The sequence below is a fragment of the Mercenaria mercenaria genome, chromosome 8 (assembly GCF_021730395.1).
Source record: "Mercenaria mercenaria strain notata chromosome 8, MADL_Memer_1, whole genome shotgun sequence".
NCBI lineage: Eukaryota > Metazoa > Mollusca > Bivalvia > Venerida > Veneridae > Mercenaria > Mercenaria mercenaria.
This window is the reverse complement of record NC_069368.1, coordinates 46496555-46524031: the sequence shown is the minus strand read 5'-3', so window position 1 is coordinate 46524031 and position 27477 is coordinate 46496555. Positions and strand designations below refer to the sequence as shown.

Sequence of the window (27477 nt, the reverse complement as noted above, 5' to 3'; positions counted from 1 at the left end):
TGCATATCGTATACATGTTAGCATTTTATTCTGGCAGATTATTTTTCTTGCATACCGTATTTTACAAAAGGTAGAAATAGTTTCTTTTTAGCACTCTTTCTTATAGTGGAGAATGAACACAAAGTGCGGGAAATTAACGTCCGTAAGCAGAAGTGACGCCATGACGTTTTGCGTTACGCACAATGACAAAGTTCCACTTTAGTTTTATCGCTTGTAGCATAACGTTATGTTTTTACAGTAAACTAACGTATTTTGAATCGAGAAATATACTATAAGGGACGGAGAGAAACTATCAAGGTACCTGCTTTTTTCGTATTTTACATTAAAAATATATTATCAGTGCAAGAACTACTAGCTGTCATTAACAGCACGAGAGTCATCTGGCATGGGGGGTGCCAGATGGGGTTTGCCGGCATGGGTAAAATCACTGGAAACGCCAATCTGATGTGCAAGAAAAAGCTGTTTTTTCCCAACCTACATTCAACCCTTACTGCGCAACAACCAGTGGATAAATTATTTAATATCTAAGCAAAAAATGACAGGCCGTTATTTTCTGAAGGGCTTGATTTACTCAATCATACAATAAGGTTTGGTGCATGCCTTCTACATTGTCTGAATTCCTTGCAAAAAAAACCCCAACCAAACAAAAAAACAACATAAAAATGTCTGTTCATCAAAGGGGTATGACTCCAAATAAACATGAAAAGTTCTATTTTTTAAAAACATCAGCATGTTTTAGTTACAAAAATCACATATCATTAAATTTGAAACAAAGTACAGCTTAAATCTTTTAGTGTTATGTTAAATGAACACACTTGATAGCTTTAATAAACTACAAGAATTATTTTTAGGGTTGTGTCCCTTAATGAAATACCATTCTAAATGATATTACTTTGAATTTTACTCAAAGTTTATGTTCTCTCTTTTGGTTAAACAGACACCTAGGATGAAGTACTAACAAGCAAATTCAGTGAATTTGTATCCCCCGCCAAAGAAGTTGCTTTGTGGATTGAAAGATATTTTATTTCCAGATATACAAGATATGTACAAAATGACAGTGCAACAGTTTATTGATTCCTATTATTTCCTAAAATCAAGGGGGAAAAGTGCTCTAAAATGATCTATAAGTTTCATGAAGATCCATCAATTGATTACTTCGTTCTGTGAGAATATATTAGTTTTAAAACAAGGGGAAATAACTCTGCAGTTACTGAAAAGATTCTGATGATAGATATACATGCATCACTGCCCTATACACTATAATTGTGTCAAATTTCATGAAGATCCATCAATGGATTACTTTGTTATGTCACAATTTATGGACTGTAAAATAATTAAAGGGCAATAATTTAAGGAAATATAATAAAAATATATATAAATAATACTAATAATCCATGCACATCTCTGTTAAGACACAGAAATTTGATGTTACATCGCCACATTATCTGACAGAGTGCTACACACAACTGATCTACTGTTTTAGATATGAGACGTTTTAAAATCGAAATAATATTACATAACTGTGTTACAATTATTCTTCGTGACAATAATTTTTGATACTTCCCATATTTTAACACTTTTGAACACGATTATGGGTTGAAGTTGGCTTTCCCCATTTCACCTACTTGCTTACATGATAGACAAGTCAGATTTCAGATCCATGTTTTAACATATCTCAATAACAGGAATTTATTATAGGCCGCACTCAATTTATTGAAATTATTCCGCAGGCGTATAACTTCTTTAAATTATTTTGATATGATAAAAGATGGTTCTGCTATTATATTATTTCTTAATTCACCCCCTGTACCCCTGTAAATGTAGGAGACTTTCCAAAATTAACTGGCATTACTATATGCATGGATTTTCTACAAATAAATCTACTATAAGTAAAATCACCTTGCTGCCTGGTTGCCACAAACTCTACACAGGGTACGATGTCTGTTACTTCTTCCTATCATGTATGGATACATGCGCAGATCCTGAGGCTCCTCCGTCGTCAACAGTCTGAAATAATAAAATGAAAATTATTATGGGTATTTGTTTTCTTGAAATGACTTGTTGTATAAGTGGATATATTCGCGCGTCAAATAGTTACTGAATTGCCATTTCCACACCTTTTGAAGGGCATAAATATTTGTGATTTGTCGAAAACGAAATACAAACACAAAATCTGTTTATCTTTACTCTACTATTTACTCTACTATAGTGATGAGTCTTAGTGAACATGGAAATCAACACACGCTGATATTTTCTCAAATTTCTTGAATTTGCAAACTTTGCTAACATCTCCGTGTCGCGAATTTTTCCACTTGTTCAGTATTTCAGTAACGTAACTGCTGTCTCTTACATATCAAGTGCTGCTGCATTATGTAGCAGTACTTAAAAGTTTTCTCTGCAGTAGATGACAACATACCCTTCATTGATTTACTGTGCAGGACAAATGATTCCTAGCATGATTTCTTCTATCATATCTTTATTCATAAATTTGACAAATGACTCTGGGCTTGTTGTCTTCTGTCACGACTTTATTCATAATTTAAACATATCCCCACAAATTGTGGACTAATACCAATTTGACTCGAGTAATGGTTACACTCTTACTCGGACTTTACCATAGACTCCCTGTGTAAAATCTCAAACTTTAAATTAAAAATTAAATAACACTGAACTTTTGTAGTTTGTAGCATTTTCTAGGGCATGTGTGGTCAAAAAACAGAATTTGATTTCAGAAATAGTGTGATATTTATTTCTAGTCATTGTAAAACTGCTTCATTTTACCCAAGTGGAAACTGGCAGATACTTGAAAATGCAGCTTTCTGATTGGTCAGTTTGAATTCCTAATGTCATGTAAAATTCATTCTAATTCATGACCTTCACCTTGCCCTGGCAGTTCTGTGCACTTGCCAACAGGTGGCTAAATTTTTTCTCTATTATCTATAATGCTGTAAAGCACTCCATAAGAATTCATTGAAAGGGATTCTGGTATCACTTTGACTAGTTATGGTAGTACAAACAACCCCAAACAACCTACTTCTGACAATCACATATTTTTTACCATGTAAGACTTTGTAACATGATAAAATCTTTACAAGTCAAAATTATCAGTTGCGATTGTTTCATTGTTTACAGCGGAGACAGAACAAGTTAGAAACCTACTTTCACTCAGTTTTGGTACTTGGAAATTTACATAAATTCCTTTTTATTTGCACTAAATGTATATTTCTTAGCCCATGTTTCCTTTCAAAATTTGAAAGCATACCATACAAAATTATTTTGACAATGCAATCATGATGCCTGTCCTTTCAACAGCTGGTGGTTAAGGGGAAGTAAATAACAAACAAGAGCTGTCAAGAGGTGACAAATGCCCCCGCAGTGACTTGACCTTTGACCTGGTGACCCCAAAGTCAGTAGGGGTCGTGTACTCAATAAGTACTATCAGCATGTGAAGTTTGAAGGTCCTGGGTGCAGTGATTCACGAGTAAAGTGCCTTCATGCAAAAAGTTAACATTGGCCCCTGTGACCTTTGACCTGGTGACCCAAAAGTCAGTAGGAGTGGTGTACTCAATAAGTACTATCTGCATGTGAAGTTTGAAGGTCAAGGGTGCAGTGGTTCGCGAGTAAAGTGCCTTCATGCAAAAAGTTAACGTTGTGACGAACGGACGGACAGTTGAAAACTAACATGCCTCCCTTTGGGGGCATAAAAAAAAAAATTTACAACCTTGGGATATATTTTCACTGAAACTACACTACAGTGAGTTTATACCAGTGTAAGTCGATACAAAGAGTTTCACTACATATCTTAACTGCAGCATAACCTAATATACTGCACTCATAATTATGCTACCAATAAATGCAATATTTAGCTTTATTACATACTCGTTTCTATTCCCCGTTAAGTTACACTGGTACCGGAAACGTCAATATTTTCCCATACACTGACGCCTGAATTTCATATCGGGTGCGTGATGTAATTCAGTGTGTGTTGTTGCACTATTTTTTTCTATTTAGTTCAGTATTGTCAATCCTATTCAAACTATTGAACATATTTATGATATTTACATCATATTTATAAGTGTAGATGCGTATGTAATAAAAAGGTTATTATCTTTGCATCGGGAAATATGCACTCGTTCTTCAGCGGAAGAATATTTCCGCTGAAGAACTCCTGCATATTTCCCGATACAAAGCTAATAACCTATAACTATATATAATAATTCATAACTTATGTCTCTAAAAATTGCTTTTCCATACTTCTCAATATGAATAACACTATTATTACCTCACCCCTTCAAGCCCATATCAGGCTCAACCTGGTAACATTGATATTAAAAGACAGTAGCCTATTGTTCTCTATAAATCAACTAGTTTGAAAACAGATAAAAAATTCATGTATTTGATCAGACGGAAAGGAAGTACTCACTTGTTTCTTTTAAAAAATAATCCCTGTGACCTTGAACTTAGAGCTAGAGGTCTGGATTATGCAATTAACAAGTGGTCTTGAAATGATGAATATTCTTGCGAAAATATTTGAATATCCATATGTGTATTAAAAAGAAGGTACAACATACAAAACAATGACGTAGAATAATTTTTCTTTGCATGTAAACTTGACCTTTCAGATAGGTGCCACACACTGTTTTGTTAAAGCTTTAGTTTGGATCCTAACATTCCTCGGTCCATGTTTTATTTGAAATACTCTGTCTGTTTCACAGGTAAGAAATACTCTGATTGTCTGTTTCACATGCAAGAAATACTCTGATTGTCTGTTTCACAGGCAAGTAATATTCTGATTCCCCATTTCACAGGCAAGAAATACTCTGATTCCCTGTTTCACAGGCAAGAAATACTCTGTCTGTTTCACAGGCAAGAAATACTCTGATTCTCTGTTTCAAAGGCAAGAAATACCCTGATTCTCTGTTTCATAGGCAAGAAATACTCTGATTCCATGTTTCACAGGCAAGAAATACTCTGATTCTCTGTTTTACAGGCAAGAAATACTCTGATTCTCTGTTTCACAGGCAAGAAATACTCTGATTCTCTGTTTCACAGGCAAGAAATTCACTGTAGTGTACTTTCCTTGTATTATTATAGGTAAGCATTAAACTTTATGTTACCTCACCTAATATCTTAAGGTAAACTTTACCTTATATCACTAAATACAAGTAAATGCTGACAGTCTCCCTGATGCATGTAGAGATATGGTGCACCAAGTTTCACTGTCAGGTCAAGGAATGTTGTGTCTTCCATCCTTTTGGTCTCATAATTCTTGTTTCTTGGTGGCTGACTTGCCCACTCTCTAATCTCCCTAAAACAGAAGTGTTGAAGGTTAGAAGGTATTTAATGCTTTTCCTACTATTTTCTCTGTAAAAAGAATAAATTATAACATGTTTTAATCAGCATTTCTAGCTTTTCACTTCTTTTTAGACCTGTCTTAAAGGTCAGTCTTTACTCTTTAGGCAAACAAAAAATACGAAAAAAAAATGGGGCTGATCATAATGCAATAAAACCATGGTCATGTGACTGACACACCTAATGGAAATGCTAATATTGCGTAGGTAAACATCAGGAAATACCTACCGGTACTTTCACTTCCATTTTACCAAACAGCTTCCACACAACTTCTGAAGCATATAACACAGTTAAGAATCATCTGCAGACATTCCTCTTTACAATAAAGCATAATAAAGCTTATATCTGGCATGAAAATGGCCTTTACTAGGTCGGAAATTGGCACTATATATTGATATAAACTACATTTGAGTGGACCACAGAGGTTATCTGGCAAATTACTACCTTCATACCTAAATGGTAAACTTAAGGCATAGAAAGTATTATACTGTTTATGGTGGCTGACTTGCCCCCTCTAAAATTTCTCTAAAACAGAAATGTTTATGGCTGGTTGACTTGCCCCCTCTAAAATTTCTCTTAAACAGAAATGTTATAGGTAAGCATTAGGCACAGAAGGTATTATACTGTTTATGGTGGCTGACCTGCCCCCTCTAAAATGTCTCTAAAACAGAAATGTTTATGGCCGGTTGACTTGCTCACTCTAACATCTCCCTTAAAAACCAAAGTGTGAAAGGTAAGCATTAGGAATACCAAGTATTCTAATGTTGAACCAAAATTTATCTTTTATATAACTTAGGAAAAAATCTGTATATATCACATAGAAAAGCATCTCTTCCTTTAAGAAAATTAGAGTAGTTTTGACAACTGACTTGCAAGCCAATGAATAAAGTAAAATGCTGCAGTAACTGAACTGCCATATAACAAACAATGCTAAAGTAAGTTAGAAGATATTAGCCCTTAACAGGGCGTCCGCCGGGATTTTAAAAGTTGGAGCCACCAGTTTAGCCACTTTCAAAATTTTAGAGCCACTTTGGAGCCAATCCATGTTTTTGAAGCCATGGTCTGTTTTGTATGCTTAAAGAAGGGATATGTGTATAAAATAAACAACATAATACTTGTTACACTTACTATCTATGTAAATGTCATATCTTTTGTGTTTTATATTTTCTTATAACAAATAAATAACAATTTTAAGTCTTTTTATCAATGATGATACAAAATTAAATTAGCATACTTATTAACAACACAATCTCATACTCATCATATAAATCAACTTTCAACTATCAACAGACTCTTGTTACCGGTTTTATCTACCCGGGAGAATATCCGAGAGGTGTGAAACGGGAACCACGCTTCCGGATCAAATACACAATAACAACATGGGGAAAAAAATGAAAATATATGTGGATCCATGTTTCGCCACTTGAGATTTTTTTGAGCCAGTGGCTTCAAATGCAATAGGCAGCGGACGCCCTGCCTTAACCTGCTAAATTTCTATAATGAACTTGTCCATCTTTGAATATGGACAATACCATTAACTGTTAAAAGGATTGCATACCAAAAAAGATACTGACAGAATGGCGAACAGTGCAGATCATGATCAAACTGCATGGATGTGCAGGCTGATCGTGATCTACACTGGTAGCAAAGGCAGAATCAGTCGTGTCCAGCACCATAAGGGCTAGACTCCAAATAAGTTCTGGTCATTTTAACTACTGATATTTTTTTCTTAAATGGCATTTCTGCTCATAAGTTTAGCTCAGTTGGCAGAGTGCAGATCCACAGCTCACAGGGTCATTTTTCAGACCATGTATGGCATTTATAGGTTGATTTAATAAAAGACATGTACAACAAAATACTTGCTGTAATCACATAGTTACGTCAATGCTAAAATTCAAAATGTGTAAGTTGCAATATATCACAAAATAATGCAACAAGAGGGCCATGATGGCCCTATATCGCTCACCTGTTATCATTGCACTTGAGGACAAGAAGGTCCTCAGAAAAAATATCTAAGTCCAAAGGACAGGAACAACAAAGGGAAGAAATTTAACCAAAAACAAAACAAAATTCTTACAAGGTACAGATATGTCAAAATACACCTAAAAATTGGAGGTACCATCCATGTTGTACCACAGAAAATTGGTCTCGGTTTTTCCCTACCGCCAATAAAAAAAAACAAACTAAAAATAAGCTATTTATAGTAACGTAAAAGGGAAGTTATTAAAAAAACAAACTATTGTAAGTGAACAAAAGAAGGATCTGCCAAATAAATCTGTTGACATACATGAAATTTCAGATCAGTATCTTCATTAGTTACGGAGATATACCCATTTTAATTTGAAATAAAGGGAGGTAATTTGACTTAAAATCAGTCCATAGTTATCTACCCTGATTGGCTCAGTCCAACTTATGACAATAATGGAATTTCAAATAAGTCCTATAAGTAACATATACTGTATATAATCATATTTGATTACAATCACGGGAGAAATCAGATTTAAAATTCTGGAAACCCTTACATTATCTGATTTGTCAGTGAACTAACAAAGAATTTCATTTTGATGCAAGAAAAATTTTGCAACAATGAATCAAAAAGAACCAAATAAAGTGTGTATATGCTCTAAGTCAAAAAAATTTTGGCCTTTGGGCATATCTCTGACCAATGGTATCTGCATTCAAGAAAGACAGATCTGTAAATTACCCAAAATGTGCAAGTGGGTATAAACACAAAAAATGAAGTGACTATTTGTATCAGCCAAGGTCCAATATCTATTTTCGCCCTTTCAGGGTGCCATAAACTTACTGAACCATTTAACGGATCTGGGGGTATATATAAAAAAGGAACCAAGATCATTTATGGGAATCCAAGATTATTTTTGCAATGGATTTGATCAAATCAAACCATAAATAAGCTCTATATGTGCAACAAGTCAAAATAGCCAATTTGGACCTTTAAGGGGCCATAACTCTGGAACCCATGAAGGAATCTGGCCAGTTAAGAAAGGAACCAAGATCTTTGGTGATACAAGTTGTGTGCAACTTGGTTAAAATAAAATCATAAATGAAGCTGCTATTGTGCAGACAAGGTCAAAATAGCTAATTCTGGCCCTTTCAAGGGCCATAACTCTGGAACCCATAATGGAATCTGGCCAGTTCAAGAAAGGAACCAAGATCTTATGGTGATACAAGTTGTGTACCAGTTTGGTAAAAATCAAATTATAAATAAGCTGCTATTGTGCAGACAAGGTCAAAATAGCTAATTTTTGCCCTTTCAGGGGCCATAACTCTGGAACCCATAATGGCATCTGGCCATTTGAAGAAAGGAACCGAGATCTTACGGTGATACAAGTTGTGTGCAAGTTTGGTTAAAATAAAATCATAAATGAAACCACTATCGTGCAGACAAGAAATTGAAATTGTTGACGCACGCACGGACAGACGGACGCATGGACGGACTGATGACGGACGACGGGTGATCACAAAAGCTCACCTTGTCACTATGTGACAGGTGAGCTAAAAAAAATACAACAACATTATATAGTAGTTCCTTGCATAATCTCCTGTTCTTGTAAAACACATCAGTATTCTGTTTATATTTTTATATATTATGCCAGATTTATATAGCGCCCTTTTCATGATAAACATGTTCAAAGGCGATTCACACAGGGCAAAGGCAGCCACTAGGGTGCCAAATTCATCCTCTACTAGTACAGACATAGAGCGATCTGACCATACAGACAGAGTGACAAAGCCTCAAGAATAGAGAGAGAGAAAAATCCTTTTAGATACAGGCCTGTCCGGCTAACTTAGCCTAGCTCTATGCAAATAGACGGTCTGGTTCTTTAACATCCACCAGTGTATAGCACTGATACCTGCAAAGCTGTCTTTCCTGGGAAGAACCAGTACTGGCTTCTTAGTTAGGTGGGAGACACTCAAGAGCATCTCAAAAATTTCCAGTGTCTGGACCGCGATTCGAACCCTGGACCTCTGGATTGACAGTCAAGCGTGTTACCACCAGACCATCGGGTCACCTATTTAGCATGCAATACTGTACAATAACTTACTTGCTATAATCTCTTGCATCATCTTCTCTCAGGTCATTGTAAAACACATCATTTATGAAGAAGAAACCAGATTTGAACACATCCTACAAGTATGCAAATCAAGATACAGCATAATTACAGTGACACCATGTATCAGTTGAGCAACAAACAGGACAGCCAGCAGGTGTCAATACTCATCAATGCAAGAAAACTGAGCTCACACTCGATTTGAAAAAGTAATAGCCAGTTTTTCAGCTCTACTGGTTTCCCAGTAGTTTCCGGACCTAAGTAGTTTTCCGGACCTTTCACATTTCGTGCTGTATACCATTTACGCCGTAGTAAAACATCTGGGTAACAATATCATATTATCTAGACATTTGTTGCCTTTAACTAGCAGCGAAAACCTAGCATTACCGAACTTATTTATTATTTGAAAATCCCGGTTGTTTTAACTTACTTCGATGTAATGTTTACAAAAGAGATTGTCAACCGCAGGGGAATTCCAGTTACAGTGCGCATGCGCAGAAGTTGAGGCCCCTTGAAGGTAAACATCAGTCAACTGATGCCCCCATTTACAGACGATACAGTAAAAACATACTGATAGTAATAAAATAAAACAACGAAAGTCAGAAAAATCGACCTTTTCACTTAACTACGGCATTCAATCATCGATTAGAAATAGGAACCAAAATAGACAGGGATTTACCTACGATACCGTCTATCAATCAAATTTTTAGCATTAGTGTCCATGCCCGAGTGGTCAGGGCGTTAGAATACCAATTCTGAGACCGGTCTTGCTGTTTTTTAGAAAATAGTTGTTAACTGTATTAAAAGTTCTTAATTTCTTTTTTGTAATATTACCAGTTCGCTCAATACGTCCCGTCATTTTAGCGTGACGTTGCAAACGTCATTCAAAAGTAATTAGACGTAACTGTAATGAGCATATTATAAATCTAGTATTTGTTAAATTCTTGAAATATTCTTTTCTAATCATCATCTCGCCTTAGAATAATGTTTTAATTTTGAATATATGTAACGAAATCGGAAATGGTTGCTTTTAGAGAAGGGTTACAACTGTGCAATGAAAGGTCCGGAAAACTACTCGGACTAACTGAGATATTAATGGAATTAATTGCCCCCTTTGAGGCCTCATCTACATTTGTGTTATGAACGCAAGTGTAATACGAATTCTGCATGGTGTTAATGAAGAACCTAGGTTTTTTCTGTGAAAAATTTATGTTTCTACTATGTTTTGTTTGAAAGTTACAGGCAAAAAATAGCGATTTCGGTCCGGAAACTACTGGGAAACCAGTCATAACAAGAGGACCATGATGGTCCTGAATCGTTCACCTCTTCCCACATGACCCAGTTTTGAGTATGACAGCGTTTTTTCTATAATTTGACATAGTGACCTAGTTTTTGAGCTCATGTGACCCAGTTTTGAACTTGATCTAGATATTATCAACACTAAAATTCTGACCAATTTTCATGAAGATCCATTGAAAAATATGGTCTCTAGAGAGGTCACAAGGTTTTTCTATTATTTGACCTATTGACCTAGTTTTCGAAGGTACGTGACCCTGTTTTGAACTTCACCTAGATATCATCAAGGTGAACAGTCTTACTAATTTTCATGAAGATTTCATGAAAAATATGGCCTCTAGAGAGGTCACAAGGTTTTTCTATTTTTATACCTACTGGCCTAGTTTTTGACCGCACGTGACCCAGTTTCGAAACTGACCTAGATATCATTAAGGTGAACATTCAATTAATTTTCATGAAGATCCATTGAAAAATATGGCCTCTAGAGAGGTCAAAAGATTTTAATAACTTCAGACCTACTGACCTAGTTTTTGACCGCAGTTGACCCAGTTTCAAACTTGACCTAGATATCATCAAGATGAACATTCAGACCAACTTTCATACAGATCTCATGAAAAGTATGGCCTCTAGAGAGATCACAAGGTTTCTTTATTATTTGACCTACTGACCTAGTTTTGTATGGCACGTGACCCAGTTTCAAATTTGACCTAGATATCATCAAGGTGAACATTCTGACCAATTTTTATGGAGATCCATTCACAAGTATGGCCTATAGAGAGGTCACAAGGTTTTTCTATTTTTAGACCTACTGACCTAGTTTTTGATCGGCACATGACCCTGTTTCAAACTTGACCTAGATATCATCAAGATGAACATTCAGATCAATTTTCATACAGATCCCATGAAAAATATGGCCTATAGAGAGGTCACAAGGTTTTTCTATTATTTGACCTACTGACGTAGTTTTTGATGGCATGTGACCCACTTTCGAACTTGATCTAGATATCATCAAGATGAACATTCAGACCAACTTTCATACAGATCCCATGGCCTCTAGAGAGATCACAAGGTTTTTCTATTATTTGACCTACTGACCTAGTTTTTGATGGCACGTGACCCACTTTCGATCTTGACCTAGATATCATCAAGATGAACATTCTGACCAATTTTCATGAAGATCTCATGAAATATATGGCCTATAGAGAGGTCACAAGGTTTTTTTATTTTTAGACCTACTGACCTAGTTTTTGACCGCACGTGACCCAGTTTCAGACTTGACCTAGATATCATCAAGATGAATATTCAGACCAACTTTCATACAGATCCCATGAAAAATATGGCCTTTAGAGAGATCACAAGGTTTTTCTATTATTTGACCTAATGACCTAGTTTTTGACGGCACGTGACCCAGTTTCGAATTTGATCTAGATATCATCAAGGTGAACGTTCTGACCAATTTTCATGAAGATCTTGTGAAAAATATGGCCTCTAGAGAGGTCACAAGGTTTTTCTATTTTTAGACCTACTGACCTAGTTTTTGAGGGCACGTGGCCCAGTTTCGAACTTGACCTAGATATCATCAAGGTGAACATTCTGACCAATTTTCATGAAAATCTTTTGAAATATATGGCCTCTAGAGAGGTCACAATGTTTTTCTATTTTTAGACCTACTGACCTAGTTTTTGAAGGCATGTGACCCAGTTTCGAACTTGACCTAGATATCATCAAGATGAACATTCTGACCAACTTTCATAAAGATCCCATGAAAAATGTGACCTCCAGAGTGGTCACAAGCAAAAGTTTACGGACGCACGGACGGACGGACGACGGACACCGCGCGATCACAAAAGCTCACCTTGTCACTTTGTGACAGGTGAGCTAAAAATAGTCAGCAAAAACTGGTGCAGACTTTTTCGCACTATTTGCATTGTAAAGATTTCTATGTTAGCTTGATTTTGTTAGTCCTGGGGCTCCCTGATTTTGGTATGTAGGAGTTGCGAGAAGTGTGTGGCCCTCCATATTGGTTGTTAAGGGGATCTCATCTGAGAAGTTTCCTATAAGTTATGACCATAAAATTTATTTATTTACTAGTAAATTCTAGTTTATAAATACTCAGCAAGAACTGTCTAAAATGTAATACATAGTAATTATGTTACCTTTGCATATACTTGACAATCCATGTCTGGGTTTTCACTCATATCTCCAGCTACTGTCAGATCATGTACACATCTAACCATATCCCGAAGGTCTGTCAACTTCTGACGCCCAAGCACCAGTAGTGTGTTTGACAAAAATGGCTGAAACACAATTAAATGATAGATTAAAAAACAGGAGTATTTACAAGTATTTCATAATAATTTCATGCTCGAGGACTGAACTTTACCTTCCCATTTACAGCACAACAATATGAATTTTAAGATGCACAGATAGGTAAGGTTATACACTCAAACCAGTGTTAAGCAACTAGCCAATAAAGAGAAACAGTCTGGCTGGTTAAGGCAGATGGCTGTTTAAAACAAGCCCAAACTAGAAGAACAAGAGCACCGCCTTGAGGGTGCAGACACTCATCTGATTTCTATTGTCCCTGTGTAACAGAAATGTTGTCCTACCCATGTGTTTTTCTGATATTTTCTCTGATATATGAAGTTTAAAAGGGGCCATAATTCTTGCAAAAAGCAGGATGGAGTTATGTTTCTAATTGTATAGAATCAGCTATTGATGGTGAACAAGTGTTGCATGTTCTAAAGCAAAAGCTTTGATATATTTTAGGAGAAATGATGACCTAAACATAAAACTTAACCAGACATCGCCAAGGCCAACGCTAATGCCAATGCCAATCAAATGATGAAAATAACTCATCATTCTTTTTTCAAAAAATCAGATGAGCTAAAAACAATTTGATAAGTTTGCAGACTTGCTGCTTAAGAGCCAAACTTGTGTTTCACATATCTGGCACATTTTGGTTTGAAATATTTCTTTCAAGCATAGTGTGACAGTTTTCGAAAATCAAGTCGGACATTTTTTTTCAGTCAGTGGTCAAGTTTGAAAATAACAGATCAAATTGTACAATGCTCTTTCATCCTTGTGTGCAGTCTGAATAAAATCCATGTATTGACAAGACTTTAACCATATTCCCTTTGCCTTCAGGTGGAGGGATAATAAAGACAGAGTAGAGTGCATCTTACCTAAAAAAAGAGGCATATACTGGTGCATGAGTTATTGACCATGTGTCTTGTGGTGTGGGTCATGACAATGAACAACTATTTTAAGTTTGTACCTAATCTGTTTAGTGAAAATTATGAAGTGTAAGTGTATGAAAAATTGAGACCAACCAGCAGGCTTTGAAGTAGACAGATCATAAACTTTGTATCATCAAGCTAAGAATGACTAAGGAATATTTGACCTAGAAAACTTACTGTACTGATTTTTTTTTCTTTATTTGAAAATTCAGGGTACAAATTTGAGCTTGCATACCCATAAAATGCATAGAAAAGTGCAAAAACTCAACTGGAAATGACAATGCAAATTTAGGTTCTGATAAATAAATTACATATCACTGAGTTTTACAAAGGACTCATTGACTTATAAAGATGCAATGGGCAGACTGGTTTGCAGATTTTAATCATGCAGCAATATTTTATCTACACTGTAACAAAGTTCAGCCATTCATTACATTACAGGTTTGGGCAAGTGCAAAAAAAGATAAAACTGGCATTACACTTGCTAACTGGACCAAAATAAGACAGATGGGTGGTCAAGGTGTTTTTTGTTTTGTTCAGCTTAATGTCACACCGACACAATTATAGGTCATATGGTGGCTTTCCAGCTTTTGATGGTGCAGGAAGACTCCAGTTGCCCCTCTGTGCATTATCCAGGACAGACACTTTGGTAGAACCACTGACCTTCAGTAAGCCAGCTGGATGGCTTCCTCTGGCTCATATGAAGACTTCAATGCCCACAGAAAGGCTTGAACCCACGCTGGTGAGGGGCAAGTGTTTGAAGTCAGCGACCATAACCACTCGGCCACGGAGGCCCCCCTTATGGTCAAAGTGTTAATCTTTTTGTCATTAAACTTGGTTTTAAATCAGACTTTCATATATCTCTTTCCTTGAAGGCAGAAAATACTTTATTACACCTACCGCTTCATATTTTCCTTGTTCCTCATAAAGCTTTTTAGCCATTTTAACTTTACTTGGTCTATGTATATGAACAGTCAATACCACATCAGGGTAGATAACTCTGCAATCCTCTGGTATGTCTTTAAGTTTGCTCCCATCAGGTCCTGGGTCATACATCTGGAAAGAACAGGAATGCAACTCTTTTCAACATATACCTTTCAAAACTTTCGTAGTACAAAGAGGGCTGCGATGGTACTACGTCTTTCACCTGACTTTGACCTTTTTACCTTGAATATATGTCATGGCACATGGTCTTATGAAAGGAACAATTTTGTTAAGTATGAAAACGCTCATTTCTAATATATCTAACATGATTCACGGCATTACAACCTGTATCAAGTGCTTCTAAATAAAGAAGGTAATGGTACCCTTTTGCATTAACCCTGCAAATTATGTTAGATATGACCCCCGTCATAAAAACAGATAATTAAGCTATATTACTTTAACCTTGCAGATATGACCTTTAAATTGGTGACCCTATCTGCTGAACTATTAAACAAGCAGTTAAAGAAAGTCCAAGGATGCTTCTGACCAAGCTTTGTTAATCATTCATCAAACAGTTATGAGATCATGAGATGCTTTTCCTACTTTTTGCTCATGTGGTCCCTAACTAGTCAAGCAGAACCGTGACAGGATCACAACAGAATGCCCCACACCAAATTAGTTAATTTCCACAATACTTACAGGAAAACAGAAATGAGCGAATACAAACACTCTTAATAAACATCACCTCTATGTGACTTATCGTTATAATATACGACTGGGGAAATTGTAACGCATGAACACACACAGATATCGCGTAAACTCTACCCAACAGCTCTTCATGGGGAATATTAGAAGTGTTTTCACCATTAGATCATGGATATTTCAGCAGCTATGCATTATGGGTATTTTAGCATTTAAACATATCTTACCAAGTGTTCGTCTGTCTGTCTGTATTTAAATTTTCTGTAAACTGCAATCAGGTGCGCAGAATTTTGATTTCTCCTCTCTAGTTCTTGTTTTTGAAACCTGTAATAATTAATAATTACCTCAGTGAGCAATGTTGTAAGTGAAAGGCATATGGAATAAATGTATTTTAACCCTTACCCTGCTAAATTTCTATAACGAACATGTCCATCTTTCAATCTGGGCAGTACCATTACTTGTTAAAAGGGGTGCATACCAAAAGATACTGACTGAATCCCGAACAGCACAGATCATCTGCACTGGTTGCAAAGGCAGAATCAATCGTGTCCAGCATTGTAAAGGTTAAACTTACAGAATTAAAAAATTGCAGGATAAAGTATCATCAATAGCAGAACCTTACCACAATCCTAACATAGATCATGGTCTGCACTGTTCCTATTCAGTCAGTTAATTTTCAGTGACCACCCCTGAGATATAGTAAATAGTAAATGGTACTGCCCAAAGTGAATGATGGGCCAGTCCGTCTTAGAAATTTAGCAGGATATTAAAGTTAAATAAGTGGGATTTATATGAAATAGTGGATGTGGATTTAGTAGTGTCCATCCTCTAGTCTAAAATGTAAAGAGCACAAAAAAGGGGGATAATTTAAAATAATTCAAGAAACTGATATGGTTCTTATGCTTAACACTTTCTTTCATTGCACTCTATCACTGTGTCAAGTAATATCAAATTTCTGTCAGTGGTGTCAAGTTGTCTTAAATGTGTCAGGATGGACAAATGGATGAGGCATCCATAAAAACCCCAAAACTTGAATTGCAGGGGTATACCTTTGGGCAAACCAAATCACATATCAGAGGCCATAATGGGCCTAAGCAGCTCACCTGAGGCAGACTATGACCAATCTGAACTCGCTTCTGACCAAGTTAAATGGTAAACACCCTTAAAGCAGTTAACTTAAAGCTTTCTCCCATTTTCTGCTGTGATAGCCCAAAAATGTGTAACTGTTAGAACAAACTTGAGAGTCACTCAGAGCTGGTGAAGATCTATCAAGCAGTTCATGGTAAGGTTGTTTAAATATTTTTCTATTTTTCAGCTCTGGTGACACCAAAAAGGTATCAAGCAGAACCAAAACTGAGAGGTCTGTGCCAAGGATGCCTTAAGCCAAATTTTGCGATGATCCATCAAGACATTCACAAGAAGAAGGTGTTACAAGTTTTTTCCCACATTCACCAAGTGGACCCATTTGAATAAACTTGAGAGAGGTCCTCACAAGGATGCTACTATGGTGTTTGAAGGTTTTTCCTATTTCTATCTCAAGCTACCCCTGAAGGGGACTATAATGGAACCTTTGAACAAATATGACAAAGGTTCATACAATAATGCTTTAGACAAAATTTGGTGTAGATCCATCAAGTGGTTCATGAGATAAGGCTGTTTAGGGTTTCTCTAGTTTTAGCTCTGGTGATCTCCATAAAAGGATTAATAGGAACCATTCTAAACAAATTCTGAGAGAGGTCCGTGCAAGGATGCTACAGGCCAAGTTTAGTGCAAATCCATGAAGAAGTTCATGAGACAAAGTTGTTTAAAGATCTGTCTATTTCTTAGCAGAAGTGGCCTCTTGAAAGAACCAAGTGTCCATGTTTGAATAAATATGGGAGAGGATCTTACAACGATGCTACAGATCAAGTCTGATGAAAATCCATCAGTTCATTAGAAATAATTTAAAGGGATTTCTTTTTTAAGCTCTAGTGGCCCCTAAAATGGCACCCCACTGTATAGATTTCGAATAGGACCTTTTCATAATGCTACAAACAAACTTTAATGAATATCCATCCAGAGGTTCATGAGAAGTTATTTAAAGGTATTTCTATTTTCAGTTTTTAGCAGCCCTTAAAATGAGCCAAGCTGAACCATTTGAATAAATCTGAAAATGGTTAATTTCAGACTGCTACTTATCAAGTTTGATGCCATTCTGACTGTTACTTTCAGAAGAGAAGATTTTTAAGAAGTAATGTTGATTCAGGACGATTGTTGCAAACACTGGACCATCCATCTATACTAACACTCACTGCTCTGTGACTCTGAACGTTGTTATGGCTCATCCTGAACAAAGTTCAGATGAAGAAAAAACTCATTGGTAAACAACAATTATGATAAAATTGCCAACTTATCCATGAATAGTCTAGTGCTAATTGTAGGAATAGTTTAATAAATTAGAATCAATCTGGGAGAGTTACAAGTTGTTAAAACTCCTTTACGCAGGTAATGAAGAGGATTGTTAGGTGACAAAATTGAACATCAGCAGAAATTTTGAAACCAGTCAAAATGACAAAATACTATAATGGTAAAAGCAAGATAACACAAAAGAAGTTTGAAAAGAAGGTACCATTATAGACAGCTTAAAATTTTGATCCCAAACCAGTTGACATACACTGTAGCTACAAATTGTACTTAAGACAAGCCCTGTCCATAGGACAGCAAGCTCAGCTGTTTTACAGTTTCTAAGTCGAACAAAGACCATGACTTAGCAATTTATGGTATTGTATAATTGGACCTTGCTTGTGACCAAGTATGGTGAACATCCTTAATGCAGTTAACTTAAAGTCATTTAAAGATTTTCTATTTTCTGCTGTGATGACCCAAAAATGAGGTTCATGGTAAGAATAAGTTTTAAGAGTTTTCTATTTTTCAGCTCTGGTGACCCCTAAAAGGGATCAAGCAGAACAATTTAAACAAATTCTGAGAGGTTTGTGCCAAGGACGCTATAAGCCAAATTTTGTAAGATTGATCAGGCATACATATAAAGAAGCTGTTACAATATATTTCCCAGTTTTACTTCTGGTGCTCCCTTAAAATGACCAAGTGGAACCATTTGAATAAACTTGAGAGAGACCCTTAGAAGGATGCTACAGACCAAGTTTGGTGATGAATCATCAGACAGATCATGAGAAGTTGTATGAAGATTTTTCCTATTTTTATCTTATGCTACCCCTGAAGGGGGACTTGTGGAACCTTTGAAGAAATATGAGACAGGTTCATACAGGAAATCAAGATCCAACAATTGGTTAATGAAAAGAGGTTGTTTAAGGTTTTTTCTATTTTTAACAACCCCTAAAAAAAGGCCAAGTGAAACCATTTGAACAAATCTGACAGAGGTTCATTGCTACATTTAGCTTAATTTGGTGTATATCCATCATGTGGTTTATGAGATGAAAATGTTTAAAGGTTTTTCTATTTTTTTAGCTCTAGCCGCCCTTAAAGAAACCAAGTTTCCCCATCTGAGTAAATCCGGGGAAGGATCTAAAAATGAATGATGCTACAGATCAAGATTGAAGAAGAACCATCAAGAAGTAATTAAAAATTATTTAAAGTTCTTGCTCTTTTTTGCTTCTGTGGCCCCTAAAAAGGGCCAAGCACTCCCACTTGTACAGACTTGGGAAAGAACCTTGGTGCTACAAACCAACTTATATCTTCTAGCTGTTCAAGAGAAATTATTTAGTTTAATTATTAATTATTATTTAATTATTTAATTATTTAATTATTTAAGTTTTTTTTTCTATTTTTAGCCTTAGCAGCTGTTAAAATGGGCCAAGCTAAACCATTTGACTAAACTTGATAGACGTCTATGCCAGGATGCTACTGACCAAGTTTGGTTTAATTCTGATGAATAGTTTCAGAAGAGAGGATTTTTAAGCAAGATGGCTGAAGACTGATGACAGTTACCAGACCATCCCTACACACGTACTAAAGTTCATGTAAGCTAAAATCTCATTTGTAAACAATTTCATGATAAATTTGCCAATACATCCTTGAGAAGTGTGTAGTGCTAACTGATTTAATAAATTAGAATCAATATGGGATAGTTAGAAGTTGTAAAAACTCAATTTTTGTACCCTAGGTACTGAAGAGGCTTGTTAGGTGATAAATTGAACATTAGCAGAAATTTTGAAACCAGTCAAGATTACAAAATATTACTGTAAAAGCAAGATAACACAGAAAAAGTTTAAAAAGAAGGTACCATTACAGACAGCTAAAAATTGTGTTCCCAAACCAGTTAACATACATTGTAGTTACAAAATGGACTTGTGACAAGCTAAGGACAGCAAGCTTAAACTATTCCACAGTTTCTAACCCAAACAAGGACCATCAGACTTGGCAACTTATGGTATTGAAAAATCAGACTCCATACAGCCCACTCGCTTAGCTCAATAGGGAGAGTGCAGATCTACGGATTGCGAGGTCGTGAGTTGGATCCTCGGACTTGGCATATATTCTCTGTGACAATTTGATAAAAGACATCGTGTCTGAAACCATTCATTCTCTACCTCTGATTCATGTGGGGAAGTTGGCATTTTATTTTGCGAAGAACAGGTTTGTAATGGTACAGAATCCAGGAACACCGGTTAGGTTCACTGCCCAACAAGAGTGTTTCAATTCAAAATCAGAAAATAATCAAATTTAAAGTACATTCATATTTCTAATTCATGCACTAATATTGATACAGCAGTCTTACAAAGGCAGCCAAGATCAGAGAGAAGTGACTATAGTATTATAAAAATTATTAGAGAAATATGACATCGAAAGAAATAGTGTACCAACCTGACCTTAATGTGTAAGTTATTTACTGTTTATCAAGCTATTAGTCATTTAGGAAAACCTGCCATTTGAGCAGATAAATATAAACATGTTTAGATGATTATCTTACATGTGTAAACCATTTACTGTAAAAGCCGTATATTTTCGCTGGGTCAAAGTTTCGCGAATTTGAAATTTTGAGTATGTTCGCAAGGTTTAATATTTCCAAAATTGCTAAAATGGTATCCTACTTTAATTATATCCTACTTGAATTATACTAATGGCAAATATTTTTGCAAGGATAAATTTTTGCAAGATGTAGGGCCTCGCAAATATAGCGAAAATTAAACCCTTGTGAAAATTTCTGCTTTTACAGTACTCACCAAAAAAATATTTGCATTCAGCCATGCAGTCTGATCATGATCTGCACTGTTTGCCATTCAGTCAGTATCTTTTTGGTAACTGCACCTCTTTTAAATAGTTAATGGTACTGACCAAATTGAAAGATGGACAAGTTCATTATAGAAATTTAGCAGGATAAGGGTTAATAAATTCATTTCAATATATCAGTCCAAACTTTAGTTATCGAGTGGACACTGATTTTTCTTTTTGTGGTAATGGTAGCCTTGACCTCATCGACCACAATGACATCTAAGGGGCATTCTTTCTGATCACAAGTAGTCCATGATGGACCAGGATGGCTTACCTTAATCACAATTTAAACAGGTAAGTATTTGAAAGTTATTCAAGCAATATTCTGCCAAGTTATTTTGAAAACTGGCTGGCAGTTTAACACAAGATGATTTTAGAAGTTTTCTATACAGCCAGATAATAAATTATAATGGAAAGGCTTAAACAATTTTGGTAAAGTGTCATTCAATACCAATATTTCAAAATCAGACCAGCATTTTAGAATGACAGTTTAAAATAGGTGTTAGAAGATTTTTCTATTTTAGCTCTGGCACCTGTTGTTTTTACAGTAAACACAAACCTAGTCCCAAGAGGGTTTTTTTTTAAGAGTGCATTGGTCTCATTTACTTTGTCAGAAGGGGCATTTTGTTGGCAATCTTATATCATGAGGTATACAAAATATGAGAAATTTCAGCTTACCTAACACACATGAGTTTTGCATCACCAGGAATATTTTCCAGGTACTCCCATTTGTCATAGAGATGTCTTTCCTCTGTGTCTGGTTCAAGCAGGTCTAAACTGAAAGTAAAATAGAAATTGCAGTGTATAAAAACAACGCTTTCTCCCAACTTTAGTTTTAATTTTTTTTTGAGAATCCCCCCCCCCCCCAAAAAAAAACACACCACATCTCCCAATCCCCACAACATAGCAGTACTTGCATTATTTTGCACAAAGCAATATGATATAAGAGGGCCATAATGTCCCTAACTGACTTTGAATATATATACAAACAAGTACGTCCAAAATGAAAAGTTCCAAGGACACCCATCACCGTGACACCAGACTAGCGTGTTCAAAGAAATTTGACCACCCAGCTGGGTGATTTCACCGCAAATCGCGGTGAACAGCGTGTCCGGACACGGTGCTCGCCGAACACGCTGTTTCGCGGTGAAATCGCGGCGGATTGCGGTGTTCATGATATTGTTTTAAAATATGCTATTTTTCATTTTATTTTAACCAAAAATTAAAAGATATATTTATGTGAATGTTAACACAAAATATCATCGTAATTTTTCAGTTTCAATGTTTGTCTGCAAGGTAATTTTGGAAACTTTTCGTATTTTGCAGGTACAGCATTTGACACGAAGCGTATACGACGACACAGTGCTCAATAAACAATAAAACTTGTAAATTCAGTTGTTTTATTTAGAGTTCACTTTTGCAGTTTTGTATGTTTGTTGCAAACTTCTGTTGTTATACTAACAATTACTTTAATACGATTACGTTATTTAAAACCCTAACGATTAATCTTCGTTCACAGTTTGGCATGGAGTTAGATAATTATTAAGAGGTAAGTTATTAGTTAAAATTAGTAGTTTTTGAATAACTTGTTAATTTGTAACGAATTTATTTGCTTTTGTAAATATCAAAAAAAAAAAAAAAATGAAATTTAATTTTAATGCAAAATAGAATATCGACATTAAAGTTTTCGCTCGGGAAAGAAAACAGTGGTATTCACTTAAAGTAAACAAAGTATTTATCCATTAAACATTTAGATGCTTGTCTACATGTCTGAAACAACAAATTAATCGAATTATATCACATGACATTTCAAATTTCAGGAAATTATTAATGTGTAACATACAGCTGTTAAAAATAATGTTTTATCTGCTTTCTTTTTTCAGGGCAAGATTACGAAAAATAGTGCTGAGTAAGAGCCTTGGAAGCAACAACTTACAATTTAATATATATTTTTTTTTTGTAAACATAATTTTATTAGCATTAAATGTCATATATGTTTATAGCCTCATATAAAACAAAAACCTATGTATCGGTAATTCTTACAGAAATTATTTTGTGTTTATTATATAATTCATATTATGTATTCACTACTGACAAAAATTGTTTATTCTCCATTCTGTATTATTTTCGGCAAGATTAAGATACTTTCATATTCGTAATATTTGCATATTCGTAATAACGTATATGATCTTTTCCATAAAATTTTGTCTGTGTAATAGACTATAGGGAACAGAAACAAAATATGAAATAGAATTATACTGTTTAGTTTTAACAACTCCACGTGTATTTGTCACGTTATGTGTGTGATTATTACATGGTGATTTATAGAATATGTCTGTCTGTCTGTCTGTATTTTGTGTAAATAATCTTCGATTGTTGGTATCGTTTGTATCTATGTACATGTTATGAATAAGAAAACATAGCAAAATATTTTATTTTTCTAGTGTAAATCATTCTTGGCTTTATTTGTTTGAATTGTTTGTGCTTCCTAATAAATATTATATTCCGTTAAATTTCGTATAGAAAAAAATTGAATTAATAAAAGATATAGAAGCCCGATTTTCGTTTTCTGCTTCTTCCCTCCTCTGGTGTTGTGCTGTAATTTTCACTCTTGTTGAAATGTTCTACCAGTACCCGTAAGTATAGATAACAACTACTTTATGCTTTCATTATTTATTATAAACCATATGGAAATGATACATATTTATTAGTGGCTTTAAAACATCCTGTAGTGAACTGTCCCGCGCGACGGCAAAAAAATCTTGTCGTATTTGATTATCACTACTCTTGTAGTCCAAGCAAGACTGTCTAGCTGAACGTGCCTCAAGTATAACTAGCTTTAGGACCGTGCGGGACCGTATTACTAGCTATTACTGCTCCGAAACTTCAATTCTGTTTTTTTTCTCTTCTATTTTTTATATACTAGTAGTTGATGTGTACCTGAAATATAAAACAACTGCTTCATAACTTTTGATTTATCCCTTGTTTCATTGTAAATTTTACGATAATACGTCATTGCAAATTGAAAATAAACTAGACTACATGTACAAGTGAAAATGATATTGATTTAAACATCGAACAATTTTCATGACTTGAAGTTAAAATTAACTGTTTGAAACTGCATTTTATAGAAAGAAGTTTTACTCGAAAACTATAAAATTTAAATACTCTTTATTGATGTCGACAATTACCTAATTAGCACTTGTTATACCAACATGAAGTTATTAATCATAAGTAACTTACCAAATAATTTCGCAACATGTGAAAATTGGCAAACATGCTAAACGAAAGAAAGACTTAGGCAGTTTAATTGCAACAGAGGTGAGTAAAACATTTATTCCAACATGTAATGTTAGTAGTAATTGTTAGTGGACGTTTTAACATTTTTACATACAACTATGAACATAAACAAAGGAAACAAAACAGTTTATAATTACACATCTTATAAGCTTAGTGTTCACCTGAAAACAGAAAACAATATTGTTAAAACAAAATATAGGAGCAAAAATTATCTTTCTACAACCAAAAACGGGATTAATTGAGACGATCTGAACACGGAGAATCACCGCAATTGTACACCGCGACCCACCGTGTCCGCCGATCGCTAGGCAGCCGATAACGGACTCAGTGTCCGTTTAGATGTGCTAGCGTGTTCGGGACACCGCAAAAGGACACAGTCAATCGTTTTTTGTCACCGAGGTCGCGCAAAAAATTGACTTTTCATCTTGGACGTACTGTATATGTGATTTGAACAAAAGACATCATCATGAAACAGGTTAAATACCCCCATTTTAATAAATTTGCAAGAGGAAAATATAACGATTCTAAGGACAAAATTTAATGAAGATCAGCTGTGTGGCTACAGGGAAAATGTCATTCAGTGATATTTCTATTTTAAGCCGGAGACCCCATTAGTGGGGTAAAGTGTCTACATTTTAAGAAGTTTAAAGCTATTTTCTAAAGAACAATTAATTGTCTTTGCAGAAAAAAAAACTGTTCCACTTCTACATGCACAAATAATTTTGTTTTCAATACTGAAGCAACGAAAATTGTTAAAATTGGCATACTTTCAATGATTTCGATGGGAAATACAAAAAAAAAAAAACAATTAAAGTCCTCACTACACTTTTAAGCAATTTTAAAAACAACACATTTAACCATGGTGCATGTGCAGACATCTATTTCCAGATGTAAACAATTTCATTGTTGGGCAGTAAGAAACCGAGACAGAAATGATTAATGATCATGTGGAAAAATAATTAACACTCTGCAAATCAAATCATACAAGTTATGGTTACTGAAATCTTTGAACTACTGCTTATGGCTGCCTTTGTTGATTGTTTACATCCAGGGATGTATAATACTGTGCATTCAGTTTCTAAAATCAGTGATTACAAAGTTAACTAAATTGAATTTGAATATGAAAATTTGCTATTTATACATGTATGGTCTGAAATCATAAACAAAAGATATATACATGTAACTGCTTGCAATTCCCTGGAAGGTAACTTTTAAAAATGGTTTTAGCAAAAAAATCAATGGAAATGCATGTAACTGTTACAGTAACATTTGATCATTTTCATATAATTTACAAACTGCCGTAATGGAAAGAGGAAGTAGTACATAAGGTGCTCCTGGTTGTTTTTTGAGAAAAAAGATCCTGTGTGACACAACTAATTATGCTTGTAAATGACCTTGTCAAATCAGTGTACCAGGGTTCTCGGAAACGCCGAAATTGGCGTCCCAGGGTGAGAAAAATGTGCAGCCAGACCAGGACTCGAACCCGGGGCCTCAGAATACTGTTCCAATGCTCTACCGACTGAGCTACCTGGCTGCCTACACACTTTCTCCCAGTTTTAATAATGTTCAAGTTCTATACTGTAACAGCCGCATATATACCATGACTGCCATATTCAAATGATAGAAACTAGTAGGAATGAATGCGTGAAAACTACTTTGCCGTTTTTAAATGTTATTTGCTTTAAACTTGTACTATGTTTAAATTATTTATTAAAATATAAAATAATATTGGTTTGTATTTGCGTCATTACATGTTTATAGAGGAACAAATTAATTTAATTGCCCTTAAAACTTCATACATATTCTTTGATCACTTTAAATACTGGTTTGTAACACCTCAGCATTTCACATTCAAAGATATGTAATCAATACTGAAATTACTTATTTTGTTTCAATCGTTTCTTTTATTGTCTTTTACCTTTTAAGTTTAAATTTCAAGTTTATCCAGTGTCGCGATTTCGCATTCATTCGTACTAGTTTATTTTATCATTCCAATATGGCGGACAGTATGCGGCGAGTACACTTCTGGAGACATAGTAAACACAAATAAATAAAAGGGCATAGCTTGCTGAAATGGTAAAATTAATTAACTTATTAAGATAAGAACATGCACACGATACTTACCAAAAGAAACAAAGTGGATTTTGGCAGTATTATGCATAGAAATAAAATTCCGGTTCCCTAGCCTATGCATGGTATTTTGCTTAGAGAACCGGTTCCGGACGAATAAGTTCGCAGTCTAGGGAACCAATTCCGGTCCTCTAGCCACTGCCTTTTATTTTGGCCCAATTTTCCTTTTATTTTCTACTAACAATCTTTGTGGCTTGACGTGCAAGTGTCTACGTCACAGAAAATTTTATGTCTAAGGGGTTCGACATTAATGGAAGATAGATAGATAAGTAATGGAAGATAGGTAGATAGTTTTACCGTGTGACACATTGCAGAACATACCCATAAATTTATTCGGAGAACAAAAAAAAGGCATAATGTAAACAACTTAGATCATGGCTTCACTCAAACAGATTTCATCAGTAGGTCAATCACACACACACTGGCCTTACAAGTTCCCTTAACAAACTGACTTTAGCCGAACATTTGCATTCGTAGGTTTTACCGTAACCTCTTCAAGTGTTTATTATCGCGAAAATAGATTACAAATCACCTGCACACGTTTTCAAGTTCCTTCACATTTTCGGCACTCATTTTAAGTTTTTTGGTCAATGTTTCCACATCGGATTTCGACTCTTCTGCACATGTATGATACACATCATTGTCCCATTTCGACAGAAATTCTCTGACATTTATTTTTTCCGTGGAGGCCGCCATCTTAACAGTTTAACATTCGTTACTGTCAGTAATTTCTGCGGTTACAAGGCTGGTTCCCAAACTATATTCGTGTAACCAGAGATCATGTTTTCTTTTTCTAAAAGAGTTTATTATCATTTTACAATTGGAACATAGCCTCTCCGATTTTATGCTGATTTAAATTTGAAAACAATGGTAAAAATGTAAGGTATTAGATCACTAATAGTAATGTTATTCCGCTGAATAATGCAGTGATTTATTGTAAATCTGTATAATATGTATTCACACAAAATTTTGTTTGCAGATAAGTATCGATATCTTAAGTAAATAACATTAAAACTATATAAAATCATGTTTTATTATTAAGAAATCAATTACCGGACGACTAGAAAATCCCCTGAGGATTTGCTAGCCGTCTGGTAACCGGACGACTAGAACGCAAGCTAGGCGTCCGATTACCGGACGGCTAGACACTTCCTTTACAAAATGGCCTTTGCTTGGTATATTCTGAAAGGTAAACGTGTTTTGCACTATATTTTGCAGTTTTTAAACAACTT

At 35.2% G+C, this 27477-nt stretch overlaps 1 protein-coding gene across 1 annotated transcript in view; it reads right to left on the bottom strand.

The window, feature by feature from the left end:
• Positions 1-26979, bottom strand: part of LOC123566402 (snRNA-activating protein complex subunit 3-like) — a 28256-nt gene extending 1277 nt beyond the window's left edge. Inside the window, exons 1-8 of the mRNA XM_045360445.2 lie at positions 26778-26979; positions 21494-21592; positions 15814-15910; positions 14861-15016; positions 12878-13018; positions 9420-9502; positions 5147-5308; positions 1900-2007 (exon numbers count right to left, since the gene is read on the bottom strand). Coding sequence (XP_045216380.2) covers positions 1900-2007; positions 5147-5308; positions 9420-9502; positions 12878-13018; positions 14861-15016; positions 15814-15910; positions 21494-21592; positions 26778-26941 — 1010 coding nt within the window. The 5' untranslated portion in view covers positions 26942-26979. The remainder of the gene's footprint in view (positions 1-1899; positions 2008-5146; positions 5309-9419; positions 9503-12877; positions 13019-14860; positions 15017-15813; positions 15911-21493; positions 21593-26777) is intronic.
• Positions 26980-27477: the final 498 nt, after the last annotated feature.